The sequence below is a fragment of the Petaurus breviceps genome, unplaced genomic scaffold (assembly GCF_028583685.1).
Source record: "Petaurus breviceps papuanus isolate PSGF00001 unplaced genomic scaffold, PetGlider_PUasm1.0 556, whole genome shotgun sequence".
Lineage (NCBI taxonomy): Eukaryota > Metazoa > Chordata > Mammalia > Diprotodontia > Petauridae > Petaurus > Petaurus breviceps.
In genome coordinates, this window is record NW_027186374.1 from 51,020 (window position 1) to 65,405 (window position 14,386).

General features: G+C 51.2%; 1 protein-coding gene across 1 annotated transcript in view; it reads left to right on the plus strand.

Annotated features, from left to right (window-relative positions):
* NBAS (NBAS subunit of NRZ tethering complex) overlaps positions 1-14,386 on the plus strand; it is a gene marked incomplete at its 5' end in the record, with an annotated part of 159,893 nt that overhangs the window by 50,298 nt on the left and 95,209 nt on the right. The window contains 3 exons of the mRNA XM_069102791.1: positions 4,282-4,449; positions 5,202-5,315; positions 5,655-5,778. Of these exons, the coding sequence (XP_068958892.1) occupies positions 4,282-4,449; positions 5,202-5,315; positions 5,655-5,778 (406 nt within the window). The remainder of the gene's footprint in view (positions 1-4,281; positions 4,450-5,201; positions 5,316-5,654; positions 5,779-14,386) is intronic.

Genomic DNA, 14,386 nt, shown 5'->3' on the forward strand with positions numbered 1-14,386 from the left:
TGTATCAGCAATGCCATATTCACAATGCCTATAGAGATTACAAATATGCTGATATAATTATCCATTACAAAATACGTCATGTTTGCCATATGAGGAAATAAACTAGAAAATTTATTAAGATACCAAAAGACTGAGTCCCAAAACCAGAAAGTGAAAGCCATCAGAGTAGTTATGATATTGGCACAGGTAGATAAAGTAGAAAGCACCCACATTCTCAAGCCTTTAAAACAGAACAGGCTACCTCAGGCAAAGGTCCTCCTCTCCCCACTCACAGCAACCACCCAGCGTCCTGGAAGCGCGCTCCCAGCAGCTCCGGCCCCTGGCAGTCCTCAGCAGGAGTCCTTAGCAGAAAGTCCTTAGCAGTCCTAACTCAAAAAGGGCTTCGCGCTGCCACTGCCTCTGCTGCTGCCGCCGTCACCCCCACCGCCAGCCAATGCAGGAACGCTAGCTTGGCTTCTGCTTCCTCTTGCTCCTCCCCTTCCTGCTACATCAGCAAGTCCAACGGGGCATGGAAGATCTTTAAATCCCATAACCCTTACACCTCTCCTTGGAGCTATCTGTCCCTGTCTCCTCTCTCTCTTTGGCTTCAGCTCCTGGAGTGGCCGCTGTGCCCCCTTCATGTTTCTGTACCCCTTGTGGTGAGTTCTCAGTAAACATTTGTTGGATGAATGGAACTCATTCCTCACCCCTTGACCCTCACTAGATTTCCTCCTCCTGACATGCATACCCCCATCTTGTCTGTTGACCTTCCTCCAGGCCCTGTTCAGATGCTCAGCCTCGAGGGGAGCCGCCCAGCTTCTCTCTGAGTCTCAGGTCTTGGGGCCTCCCACGTTCTATGAATCCTGGTGATCATTGGCTCTCAGCCTTGGGAAGGGCCCAGGAACCACGTGGCAGATTTGTCAGAGCCCCCGAGGAGCTTCCCCTGATCTGCCTTAACCGGCTCCACAGCAGTTTGTCCTTTTCTTCTGCATCTGTTTGTCCATCACAGCTGCGCTGTGAAGGCCGGCCACGTGGTCAGCCTCCAGGACGCTGAGTAGCAACAGTTCTGCAGGACTCCCCATGAAGGCCACCTCCACCTCCTGACTGAGAGGTGACGGCCTCGGGCACAAACGGGGGGGGGGGGGGGGAAGGGAAGCATCCTTGAGGCGGCTCATGCAGGACTGGGTTTTGCCTGATCAAGTCCATTTGTTACCAGGGTTTTGTTTTGTTTTTAAATTGGGGAAAGGGAGAAGAAATAAGTGCTTGTTAATTGAAGACAAATGAAATTTCAGATTAAAAAAAAAATAACCCTGGGTCCTCCCACAGCCTGTGACTGGGGAAGCCTTCACTTTTGTAGGGTCTTTTGGTGCAGGAGCAGGGCCGGGCCAGAGAAAGCCCTTGGGTCCTTGGCACGATCAGGTCCAAGTTCTGAAGGGTTTGCTGCAGCTCATTTAATGCAGATTTGATTTTGTGGATCCAGAACTGGCCTTTATTTGTTTTGGTTGTTGTTAAGTCATGGCCGGCCCTTTGCGACCCCATTTGGGGTTTTCTTGGCAAAGATATTGGAATGGATTGTCATTTCCTTTCCCAGCTCATTTTACATATGAGGAAACTGAGGCAAACAGGGTGAAGTGACTTGCCCAGGGTCACACAGCTAGTGAGTGTCTGAGGTTGAACTGGAACTCCAAACCCAGCACTCTGTCTATTACGCTGCCTAGCTGCCCTCTCCAGTCGTCCTGAGGAACATCTGGCCACTGTCCCCAGATGGCTCTGGAGGAGAAGGTGAGGCTGGTGACCTTGCCCAGCCCACCCTCCCTCAGATCCAAGCCGAATGCCAGTCAAGTCATCACCTCTCTGATGCCATGGGCCTCTTCCAGAACAAAGGACAAACACACCACAAGCCAACAGGCTTCCTCCTTTATGGTGACATTTACTGGGATGGGCCATCCCTCATTCCCAGAACATCTGGGCTCAGCTTTTCAGTGTTCTCCCCCCAGATTCCAGGAGAAGAATGCTGTAGATGGTTTCATAGGCCCATAGAAGCTTTTCCTGTGCAGGTCTGAGTGAGCCCCTGCACCACTTGGCAGGAGACAGCATCCCTTAGGACAGCCCCTTCCTGTGCCAGCTGTCTTTGTGAATCGCCCGCCATGTGAAGATGCTTGGCCCTGTGTGGGGCACGGGCTCCCGGGACACCGTCCTTGGAGATGCTTGTGCTGACTCAGCTTTGGGTTTGTTTCCTATGAAGAATGCAGCACCCATGTCCTTAGTCACAAGTCGGTAAACCTGGGTGCGGAGCGGTGTGCCATCCTGGGACATCTTCACCGCTGAGGTTCCCTGCCCTCAGCGAGCCTGATCCAGTCAGTGTGTCACAGAGAGAGGCACAGCTTGAGGGGACTCTGAGGGGGATGGTTCGGTCCAGTATCCAGGAGGGCTTTCTGGAGCCTGTGCCTTCGGGCTTCTGTTGGGCTTTATAAGGAGATGTGGGCAAAGGGCACATGCCGGCAGGGAAGCTTGGGGCCTATTCTGGGCCAGAGATGGATTCAGTTTGGCTGTTGGCTGGTGTAGCTGGAAATCCTCCTGCAGAAGCTGCAGGGTACCACTTGTGAAAGGTCTGGCTTGGCTACCTAGGGGAGTTTCAGCTTTCTTCAGTCAGTGCTAGGGAGCCATTGATGATTCTTGAGTAGAGGAGGGGTGTGAGCCAACCAGTACAAAAGGCATTACTGCAGGGTTGTGAGTGATCGAGGGGTGTGTGGGGAGGGCCAAGCATCAGGCCAAGTTGCAGGGTGCCATGAGCTGGCCTGGGCTCGGGGGATGGCAGAGCTGACTCTCAGATGTGCTGGGGACGGCATTTGCAAGGCTTGGTGAGGGACGAGCCTCACTGGGACCTCACTGGCGATGCTGGGGCAGAAAGAAGGAAACCGTCTGAGAAGGCTTGATGGCAGAGACCAGCTTGGTTTTGCCAAGTCGGGTTGATACACTTGCTGGGCTTGGGCTCAGGACGGGCCTGGTGGTTGTGGTAGATGGGACTTGGGGTCTCTGAGAAGAGGCCAGGACGGGAGGTACAGCTGGGGACAGAGCTAGAAGCTGCCCAAGGGAGAAAGGGGGCAAGTGTGAGGGACAGTCCCTGAGGGAACCTTATTGCAGTCAGACTGGGAGGTGGAGCAGAAGAGACGGAGGAGGCAGGGGAGAAGCCAGAGAGAGCAGCCTCCCAGAGACCAGGGAGGCAGGGAGGCTGGCAGCCGAGGCTTGGGAGGTGGGGAGTCCAGGGGCTGAGGCCTGAGAGGTGGGAAGACCAGGGAGGCAGGGAGGCTGGGGGGCTGAGGCCTGGGAGGTGGGGAGGCCAGGGGCTGAGGCCTGAGAGGTAGGGAGACCAGGGAGGCAGGGGGGCTGGGGGCCGAGGCCTGGGAGGTGAGAGATATACCTAATTTCTGGTATACTGTTTTCCAGTTTTCATAGCAGTTTTTGTCAAATAATGAATTTTTGTTTCAAAAGCTTGGGTCTTTGGCTTTACTATATGCGAGGTTACTACGGTCATTTACTGTAATGTAATTTGTACCTAATCTGTTCCACCGATCCACCACCCTATTTCTTCATCTCAGTCTTTTTGTTTTCAAATTTACTTATTCCTTTGATTTTTAGAATTTCCACTTTTCAGTTTACTATTAATTTGTCAGTTTTCTTGGGATTTAGTTGCATACCCAGTTCACCAATTGTTTTTCTCTCTTAGAGAACACATGTTTAAAACTCTAATTTTTTGAACCAAGTACAGCTTTTGGTGCCATCATAGAAATTGTGGTATGTTTTTGTGATGTTATTTTCCTTAATGGTTTTATTTATTGTTGTTTGGCTGTCGACTGGTGTAGCTGGAGGAGATGATTAATTATTTTTGATTTGTTTTTTTAGGAATGAATTATTTAGTTTCCATCAATCTTAGTTCATAACTGTACTTGTATTTAGATATCATTGCTTTTCTCCATCACTGCTGCTCTCTCCTAGCTCTGTGACTTTTGACAAAGCCCTTTTTCCTCTCTGGAAGATGAAGAGGTTGGGCTTGGGGACCTTCTCTGTCGGTCCCACATCATGTGGTGTTGACCACCAACAAAATAGGTGGATTGAAGTCATTATACAAGGTCTTTCCCCTTGCTGGGCTTAGTTGTTGCACCTTAAAAGTGGGATAGAGGTGGGGTGGGAAGGTCATGTTGGGCTCAGTGGGCTCTGGGTGTCTTCAGGCCTTGGCCATCTGTGGTGTTGGGCACGATGGGACTCGTCATTGCAGGTTTTAACATTTGCCATTTCTGACAGGACGAAGCCGGCATTCCGACCAGCCACTCGGAGGATCTGCTGCATTGGACCACGGCCACCACTATGAAGGTCCTCTCAAACACAAGCACTACCACCAAAGCTGTGCTGCATGCTGTCAGTGATGGCCAGTGGTGGAAGAGGTCCCTGGCCTGCCTCCGACCCTTGCATGTAAGGAGGGCACAGCAGGGGTGGCTCCCCATCATCAGGTTCATGGCACTTCCCCAGACCTTCTTGGGCCACTGTGCTAAGTCCGGCGCAGTGCTGCCAGGTGATCCGGCCACATAAATGAGATGGTGGCCCCACCTTGGAGACCCAGCAGGCAGCACATTCCTTTCTTTAAGGATGCACAGGCCTCAGAAGGGGTATCCTACGATAGCCACCCATCCCTCCATCATCCCTTTGCATTCTGTGCCCCTGAGCTCTGTTGGAGGGGCCGGGAGCTTACCCTCAGGGCCTTCTGTGCATTGTGTTTGACCCTTCCTGCATGCTCAGCCAATTTTCTTCTCTCTTCTTTTCCTTCTGTGCCTCTGGGTCTCCCTGTGTGGGCATGGCTCTTTCTGTTGGCTCTAACCTTTCCTACCATCCAAAGGCCAAGCACACCCAGGCGATCACTGTGATTTCAGAGCATTGGAAATGAGCTTTTGAGTGGCCTTGTGATGGGTGTGAAGTAAGGCCAGAGGCTGAGTGGTCTCAGTGGCTGCCATGTCCCCAGCCTGGTCAGTCTAGCGCTGCTGCCCGGGCACGCACCAGGTGTGTGATACTGACTGGGCCCAAGCTGACCTCAGGCCAAGCCAATCCCATTTCCCTCTGTTCTCTCTCCTTGGTTTATGAACAGTAACATGCTTGTTTCGCTGTCTCGGTTTCCCCTGGTCCCTAGACCAGTGTTTCTGATGCATCGTCCTCCACTTTGATTCACTTAGGGCCAAGACTTCTGTGATGTCTATGGCCGGGGAGCGGGTGCTAACGCAGGCCTGGAGAAGCAAGGCTGCCACCCGTTTTACGAGTCCCTCCTGACCAATCCCTTTGTCTCTGAGGTGAGTGCAGGGTGTGAGGGAGTGCCACTCCCAGTGGCCTGTGTGGTTTTCCTGGCCATCTTGGTGGCCTTTCATGGTCCAGGGAAATCCTTTGCTAGTTAACAATGCCTGGCTCCCTAGTCCTGACTCCCCCTCTTCACCACTCACTGCAGGATTTGAGGATCCCAAGGGAGGTTTACATTTTACCCAAAAGAATTTGTTTTTGAAAATGAGGCTTATTAGCTAATGACCCTGAAATGGAAATCCAGAGAATTCCGACTCCTGAATAAAACCAGTCTGATCCTTTAAGAAAAGAGTCCTGTCTGTCAACCTTGGCTCCAGCACCTCGTTTCTTCCTAGTCTGAAGTGACCTATACTACATACCAGCACGCTGCCACAGAAAGCTTTGCAGAAGTCTTGCTGAGAACGGGGAAATTAGCAGAAACCAAGAGTGAAGGAGACGGAGGATTCCCAACGACCGAAGGTAAGAAAGCAGGTTTTCAAGCCTGAGTTCAGACAGAAGGGCTTGTTCCTCTGAGTTCTTCTTGCTTTGCCTGCAAAGCCTGGGATTTCTCATCTCATTCCTTCCCCAGCAGCAATCGGAGCCCCTCGGTGCCTGCACAGGCACCTTCCCTGTGACCCCGTGGCTTTGGTGCCCTGAGGGCCACCTTTAAGTCATACGTCACTCTGGCCTTTGTTAGGCTTGTCCTTGAGGTGGAGATACACAGTTCATTGCTGGCTGTCTCTGACTCGGTGAGGCCTCCCACCCATGTTTTTTTCCCCACTTGACCTGTGCTTTAGAAAAATCCCTTTGGTCGCTGAATGGAGGTTGGACTGGAGTGGGGGGAGAATCAAGGCAGGCAGACCCTCCGCAACCACTGCAGGTGTGAGGTGATGAGGGTCTCCGCCAGGGTGGGGCAGGGTCAGATGAGAGAAGGGAGAATATTCAAGAGCTGTCACAGATGGGAAAATCACCAAGAAGATATTGCCAGCCTTGGCACCATGTTGGGTGTGGGTGGGGAAGGAGAATGAGGCCTTCAGGGTGACTCCTGGGTGTGAACCCTGTAGTAATAGAGAAGGTGGTGGTGGGAGAGGGTAGGGGGAACAGGTCATGAGTTCTGTTTGGAACACAGTGAATTCAGACTGTCTACTGAACAGACATCCAATGTGAGATGTCTGAAAGGCGGTCAGAGATGCGAGCTTGGAGGTCAGCAGAGTGTTTGGGGCAAGCTAAGTAGATTTGAAGATGGCCAGAATAGATGGTCATTAAGTCCATGGGAGCTGAAGAGATCACCATGAAGTTGTATAGAGGGAGGAGAGAAGAGGACCCAGGCTGGAGCCCTGAGGGACACCTGTGGTTAGAGGGCATCAGCTGGAAGGGGTCCCAGCCAAGGAGTGGCAGGAGGGAAACTGGGAGGGGGGCATCCTGGAAACCTAGAGAGAATCGAGGAGGAGAGAGCAGCCACAGTGTCAGAAGCTGCAGAGATGCACGGAGAGAGAGGGTGGAGAGAAAGCCCTTGGGTTGGCAGCTAAGAGATGATCAGGAACTGTGGGGAAAGCCGTTTGGGTGCAGTGAGGAGGCTGGAAGACAGGAAGCGAGGAGAAGGAGGGCAGTGCAGGCAACAGTCATGAACTCAGGAGTTTAGCTGCAGAGGGCAGTGAGTGGGAATGGAAGGGCCAAGTGAGGGGTTTTCAAGATGGGGGAGGGGCACGGGCATGTTTGTGGCCAGCAGGGAAGGAGGCAGCAGAGAGGGAGAGACTGAGCACGAGTGAGAGAGGAGTGCCGGGGGGCAGTCTGCTGGAGGACATGAGGCAGTAGAAGGCTGGCCTCGGTCAAGAGTCAGGTCACTGCATCATCAGAGACAAGAGTGAAGGAGGAGATGGTGGCAGAAGGCATCTGAGGATGGAGACGAGGAAGAGAGGGCATGAGAGAGCTGATGATTGGCCTCAGATTTTTCTGTAAAATGTGAGACTGTTCTTGTTCCACATGGGGAGTGGGAGAGCCATGGAAGTTTGAGGAGGGATGCCGTGGAGAGTGAGACACGGGATTGCCGTGCGGCAGTGAGGGCCCAGCCAAGCCTGTGTGAAGAAAATTTAGAATGCATCCGGCCAGAACGGGGGCATGATTTTCTCTGCCTTCACTCAGCACTTTGAGGAGTGAAGGCGACCCACGGTGTGAGTGATCCAAGGCTGGGGGTTGGCTGGGTGTCATTGGCAATATAAGTGGGTGAGGGGTTCAAGATGGAGATAGGAGAGAATGCTGATGTGGGGAAGACGGCCTGGGAGAGAAGTGAGGGGGCCAGGGACTGGAGGTCGTGGTGCAGGGGAAGAGCAGGTTATGTCAGGAGAGTCAGGGAGCAGTGAGAAGCCAGGAGCATGGAGGTGGTGGGTTGATGAGTGATGGCGGGACCATCTTTGTGTGTGGCTGAGGTGGGGGAGGAGCAGCTCATGTCAGGTAGCAGGGGGTGGGACTGAGTGGTCACTGTATTTGAGGGAAAATCCGTGTGTGTGTGTTTGTGTGTGTGTGTGTGTGTGTGTGTGTGTGTGTGTGAACGAGGGCAGGAGTTGGGGAGGAGAGACGCATTGTGAGCAGCTGTGGGATTCATTGAGGAAGAAAAGAGCGCAACCTGGGTGTCCAGCTTTCCCTTGGGGGGTAGATATGAGGAAGAGGGGAGGCTGCCGAATGAAGGAGGAAGGGGGAGCCCAGAGTGCCCGGCTCCCCAGCCTCCCATAGTGAGCCAAGCACAGTGAGCAGAGGGGCAGCCATGCCTGCAAGGGGAGGCCAGGGAGGCTGCGTCATCGGCAGGGAGCCACGTTTGGTAAGAGCTGCTGGGAAGTGGGAGAGCAGAGATGTCAGAGGAAGAGACACTTGCTGCCAGTGCAAGGGGCAGCATTGCCTATGGCTCCTGGCAGCTGGTGTCAGGAGGGCCACGGGGGACCCGCAGGGGAGTGGTGGTCTGTGGCACTGTTTGCTAATGTTAAGCAGGAGCTGTCTGTACTGGCCACTCGGGCGCTTCATTAGTGTGGGAATGCCTCTTAGGAAAGGGCTCTGTCTTTCTTTAAGGCAGGGTTTTGATCGGATACAGGATAGGGGCACAGGAAACGAGGCCCGTGAGAAGATGGAGGCCCCTTTGTGCAGCCTCATCTGTCTCTCGTGAGGCCTCCCACGTATGTGCCAGATTTCAGACACTTCACCCTGACACGTTTGACTGTCTCAGACTTTGTCAGGAACTCCTCAAAATGGAAGCCTGTCTCAGGTTAAATGACACAAATTGAAAATCATTGTCAAATGTCGTTCTCGGTTCTCACGTCTAAATAGGTCACCGTGCAAAAGGAGCTTTCCCCTGGCTCTGACTTTGGGGAATTCCTAAGTTCAGAGTTGAGGAGACGGCTCAGAGGGAGAAGGGCGGTGAGAGATCAGCCATGATTTATTTAACTCAATAAACGATTGGACGGCAATGATTTCCAAATCAATAACACGGGCGACTTTCCTTCTGTGCATTTAGCTCTGAAATGAAATTCATTCCAGCGCGGGTTCCGAGGCAGACCTTGTGCATGCCCCGCATGTAATGAGATTTCAGAGGATGCCTGGTTCTGTGGCTGCCAGAATCTGCATTGCAAATCAGACTTATGCCTCGTGAAAGCTAGGAAGCCCCGGGATTTAGCAGGAGAGGAATTTTAAAGCACACGTGACTGAATCGTCCATCCCTGGCATAGCCCAGGCTCGTCTGGGGGTCAGGATGGACATGGCTCTGGACGTGGATAACTCTTCCTCAAGAATCCTCTGTGGTTCCCTGTTTTTGCTCTCTGCCGTCCAGCTCCCACCCAAATCCCCAGACTCATCTCATATTCCTCCCCTTTCTGCAGGCTGCTATCTCCCACCACCACGCCGTGGCACCACGAGTCCCCTGTGCCTGGCACGTGCTTCCTCCTCCACTCAGGCACTGGCTTCTACTCGAAGCCTTCCACCGCTGGTTGCACTGGCTCCCTCCAGAAGTAGCTGTGTGTGTGTGTGTGTGTGTGTGTGTGTGTGTGTGACCCCTGTCTTCCCCAAGGGCACATAGACCCCACTAGGACAGAGAGGAGGCCTAGACCTAGCCCCAGAACTGGGCTGTGCACAGAGCTGGTGCTTAATACATGCATGTCCTTTTGTTTAATCTAACGCTCCTCTCCCTGGATCCAGAGAATCCCACTGATTTGCTCTCAGGGTTATTGGAGGCAGGCTTCTCTGAATTCCTGCAGGGACAGAGCCTGGGATTGATGATGGGAGGGGTCCCAGGCTCCTCTCCACACACTGCCAGCTCATCCTTCTCCTTGGCAAGGACTGTGAGGCCGCACAGTGTTATGGAAGGTGGTCAGGACACGGAATCGGGATCACTGCAGTGGCTGCTCCTTGAAACCAGCCTTTTACAGAGGCCTAGGGAGGGCCTCTCAGGTCACCCTGGCTGTATTGGCCAAGCCGGAGTGGGGAGAGATGTTTTCTGTCTCTAGATGCAGCTCTTCTCTCTCCACCACACAACCCAGCCAGTCAGTCCCCTCCTAGAGGACTGGGGGGGTTGGGGTGGGGGGGTCTTGGGCTTACTTTCCTCCTCTATAAAGTGGGGAAGATAATACTCAGAGGCAGTGAGGTGCCAAGTGCCAGGGTGCTGGGGCTGGAGTCATCGTGACCTTGAACAAGTCCCCACTTCCTCAGATGTAACATGGGGATATTTGCCTCTCCAGGATCTTGTGAGGACAAACTGAGGTTGAATGTGTAGAGGTTTTGTAAGGTTTCAAGCCCTGGGTCAGTGGGCTTGAATGACCATTGTCGTTACTTCTGATACCTGCTTCCCAGGGTGGTTGTGAGGGGATGGCTTCGTAGATCCTGAAGTGCTGTAGTGACTACCTCTGTTATTTCTCTTGGTATGATTACCATTTCAAGGGGCACGTTAGCAGCTTCCAGCCATGCCTAGTTATCTACTTGAAAAAGTATGGAGGGGAACTTCTGCATCATAGGTGAGGAGAAGGCCCAGAGCATATGGCTTCAGGTCCGAGACCCAGTGGTCAGCCTCCATTGTCAGAGTGGGGACACACGTTGGCTGTGTGAGCAGTAGGATCACTATGGTCTTTCTTAAAAAAAACACCCACTTGAGAGGCAGCCCAGGGATAGAGGGGACGAATCAGGCATGAGCTCTGGACCCAAGATGGCCTAGGGTTAAATTAAGTCAGTCATGCATCACACACTTTCCTACGTGGTAGAGACTCAACCCCCCAACAGCAACAACAATCACGATGGTCTTGGCCTTGAGGAGCTTGATTGGAGCATGTGTGTGATGTGTGATTATCAGCTCGGTGGACTCTGCAAATGAAGATGCCCCCCTCTGACACAGGTGAATAGCTTATCTGTAAAGGAGCAGATAGCCACAGGCATAAAGTGACCTTCCCTTCTCTGGCTGGGAAGAGTTCTTAGCCAGATGAAGATTAGAGACCATCCTATAATATCAAATCGAGCATTCGTATCGCACGAAAATGACAGATTCTGTACCGACAAAATCGGTACAGCTAGGAGGAAGGAAGCAAAACCGTCAACTGAAAAAGCAAATCGATTGGAAATCTCTAATAAATGCCTAATGTCCAAGCTCTATAGGGAACCACACAAATGTAGATGATGAAGAGTTCTCCAAAGAATGACAGACTCTCAACGTTCAGGAAGGATTTCTCCAGATCACCAGAAACAGAAGAGGTGCAAAGCAGAAGAGCCCCAAGGTTTCACCTCATACTCAGCAAGTGGAAGACAGAGCAAAGGACGAGAAGAGTCAGGATTGGGGCAGTTCTGGTGCCACAGTGAACTGCCCCGGCCATTTGGAAAACAAGCGACTCCAGTGGCGGTAGCCTTTGACCCTCTGGGCACACGGCACACTCTGAGTGGGTGTGAGAAGGAAGAAGGATCCTGTCCATCCCAAAATATTTGTGACAGCCCTTTTTGTAGTGGCCGAGACCCAGAAACAAAGTAAACGCCCAGAAATTTCAAATTGACCAAAAATACAGCGTATAAATCTGGTGGGATATCACTACAAAGTAAGAAATGATGAAAACGAAGACATCAAGGAATCTTGGGAGGATGATTTATATGAACTGATACGAGGTAACATGAGCAGAGCCAAGAAGATGATACACACATGAACACGGCAGCAGAAATGGGCATTGCGGCAGGTCCCACAAGCCCAGATCGAGTGTCGTCGTGTGATGAGGACCAGGGTGGGGCTGGGCCCCCAGGTCTCGTCAGGGAGTGTGCCCTTGGCTCTGTTGCCAGCCCGCTTTCCTCCTCTTGCGTCTCGTCTCCTGGCTTCCTGAGTTTTGCCCCCGTGTCTGTTACAGGTAGCTTCTCCTCCTCCTCCCTCTGTTCAGCTCCCTTTTTCGTGTTGTCTTTCATTCACACTGGCTTCTGGACTGTATTTGTGTTCCTAGGGCTTAGCATAGTTCTTGATGCAGAATTAAGTGATGAATAAATGTGTGTTTGCTTGACTTGTTCCTGTAGAAAAGAGGGGAAAATAAACTTCTCTACCTTCTTTGTACAGGTGGGAGACTGGTTACTTTTGCTCTCAGACTCAGTCATGTTAGTTTGGCTGAACTGCAATCTAAAAAAAAATTTTTTTTCAATAAATTTATCATTTATTTTAAAGATGAATTTTTAAAAAAAATTGAGTTCCAGATTGTTTCCCTTCCTCCTGCCCCTCCCTGCCCCCTTGAGAAGGCCAGAAGCACGATCTCGGTTATGCGTGTGAAATCCTACAAAACATAATTCCACATTGGCCATGTTGGAGAAGAAAAGCAAGTAAACGAAGCGAGTGTGAACATGATTCTTGGGTCTGCATTCAGACTTCATCAGCTCTCTCTGGCGGTGGATGGCACTTGTCATCATCAGTCCTCTGGACTTTTCTGGGTCAGAGTAACTGAGTCTTTCACGGTTGATCATCCTCACAATATTGCTGTTACTGTGTGCAGAGGTCTCCTGGTTCTGCTCACTTCCCTTTGCGTCATTCCATAGGAATCTTCCCAGGCTTTTCTGAAGCCCCCTCCCTCATCATACGGCGCAGTAGTACTCTGTCGTGATCATGCATCACAACTGGCTCAGTGGCTTCCCAGTGGGCGGACAGCCCCTCGATTCCCAATTCTTTGCTGCTGCAAAAAGAGCTGCTGGAAGTATTTTTGTACAGAGAGGTCCTTTTGCCTTTGTCTTTTCTTTGTTCCCTTTTGACACGGACCTAGAAGTGGTGTCACCAGATCTGAGGCCATGCAGTCTGGCCGCCCTTTGGGTTCCAAAGTGCTTTCCAGGGTGGTTGGACCTGTTCACTACTTCACCAACAGTGCATCAATGTACCGATTTTTCCTCCTCCCTTCAGCATTTGTCATTTCCTTTTTTGTCACGTTAGCCAATCTGATAGGCATGAGGTGAGTCTCAGAATTGTTTCTCAGAATTTCTTTAATCCCCTTTTGTTAATCTGGACAATTTATATTTTTGTAACTGTTCATTTTCCTTTTTATACTTTAGTTACAAGGGATGACTTGCTGTGTATAGGTGGGGGAAGACTATATTTGCAAATGAAGGTGATGTGAAAGCAAAATATACCAGTAGAAACTTAAATATTCCGTCCAGTTCCCTCACCCTTTAGGGTTCTTTCATGACCTGGGCTGCTAGCTGCCCTCCCAGCCCTGTGCCATTGGCTCTGCTGATTGGCCTGCCCTCTTTTCCTTTACCCAAGTCATGGATGAAAACATGGAGCAGTGAAGGGCCTGGGACACTGCCTCCGGGCCCCTCCACCTGAGGATTTCCTGTCTGATGACATTCTGTTGCAAAGTCCTTTTTCTTCATCTGACAGTAATGCACCCGAACACACTGTATGTGCATGTTAAGATCCATTTTGCTGAGAGGGACACTGAGGCTTGGGGTGAGATGATTTGCTGACAGTGACACATAATTTAGGGCTTGACCTGGGATTCTAATACAGGTCTTCTGACTCCCCAGTGTGGGAATATGGGTTTAGCTCTGCCGGGCACCTCAGTGATCAGTCTGCTCTAACCCCCTCTTTTACAGATGAGGAAACAGAAGCCTAGATGGATGAAGTGACTTGGGCAGGGTTACTCAGCTGGCGACCCTTGGTCCTCTGACTCCCAATCCCGGCTCTGTCCTCTCCTCCATCCCAATGTGCCTTTTGGCAGAATTTTTGTGGCCTAAAAACAATTGATCTGCCTGTCTGTCTCTGTTTCTCGTGCATGATTAATGGCCTCAGAGAGTTGCTACAGTAGAATGTTGGCCACAAAAGCCAGAAGGATATGGGGTTAAAGAAAGTTGCAAGTGTGGAGAGAGAGCCAAGGCTGGATGATGGCCAAGGTTCAGCTCTCAAAGGAAAGAGTCCAGAAGGAGGGTGGCCAGAGCTCCAGTGGGCCTGCGGTGCCAGCCCAAGCTGCTGTAGGTTAGTGCTTCACCCCGACACTCCAGGACACCCCCTCCCCAAGGGCTCAGGGGCAGAAAGGACCAAAAAGGGAGCAGGACTGGCCTTGTCTCTGAGTTTTTCTTTTGATAATGAGAAACAAATTTTGGTTGATAAGGGCTGTGAAGAATAACTAACTAATTATGATGGTTAGAAAGTGTTCAGTGAATAGAAAATGCTGAATAACAGTAATAAATGTGGGTCAGATAATCAGGTGTGACTCTTTAAATCTGCAGTTTTACATTCAGTTAAATTAGCCAGCATGTCCAAATGCAGTTGATTCATTAAAAATTATGATTTATTTCATACTGAGAATCATTTTTCTGCTGTCTTAAAAAATGGCAGTTATTAGGGGAAGAAGAGACCATTATCCGTCAGAAGGAAAGGTTCCAACGGAAACAGCTGTCTTTTACCTTTCCTGCGTGGAACTTTTCAGGACAGATTCTGTTTTCTTTGCCTATCAGTGCTTGAAGAGTTTGACAAACCCTGCACCCAGAACGCTAGGTGAGCGGCAGTTACAGGCCCTTGGAGGAATGTTTGTGCTTGAGGGTCCTTCAGCTATTGCCGGCCCTGCACCACCGACAACCTTGGTGTTGGTAGGACAGCTGGTAAGGGTCTGGG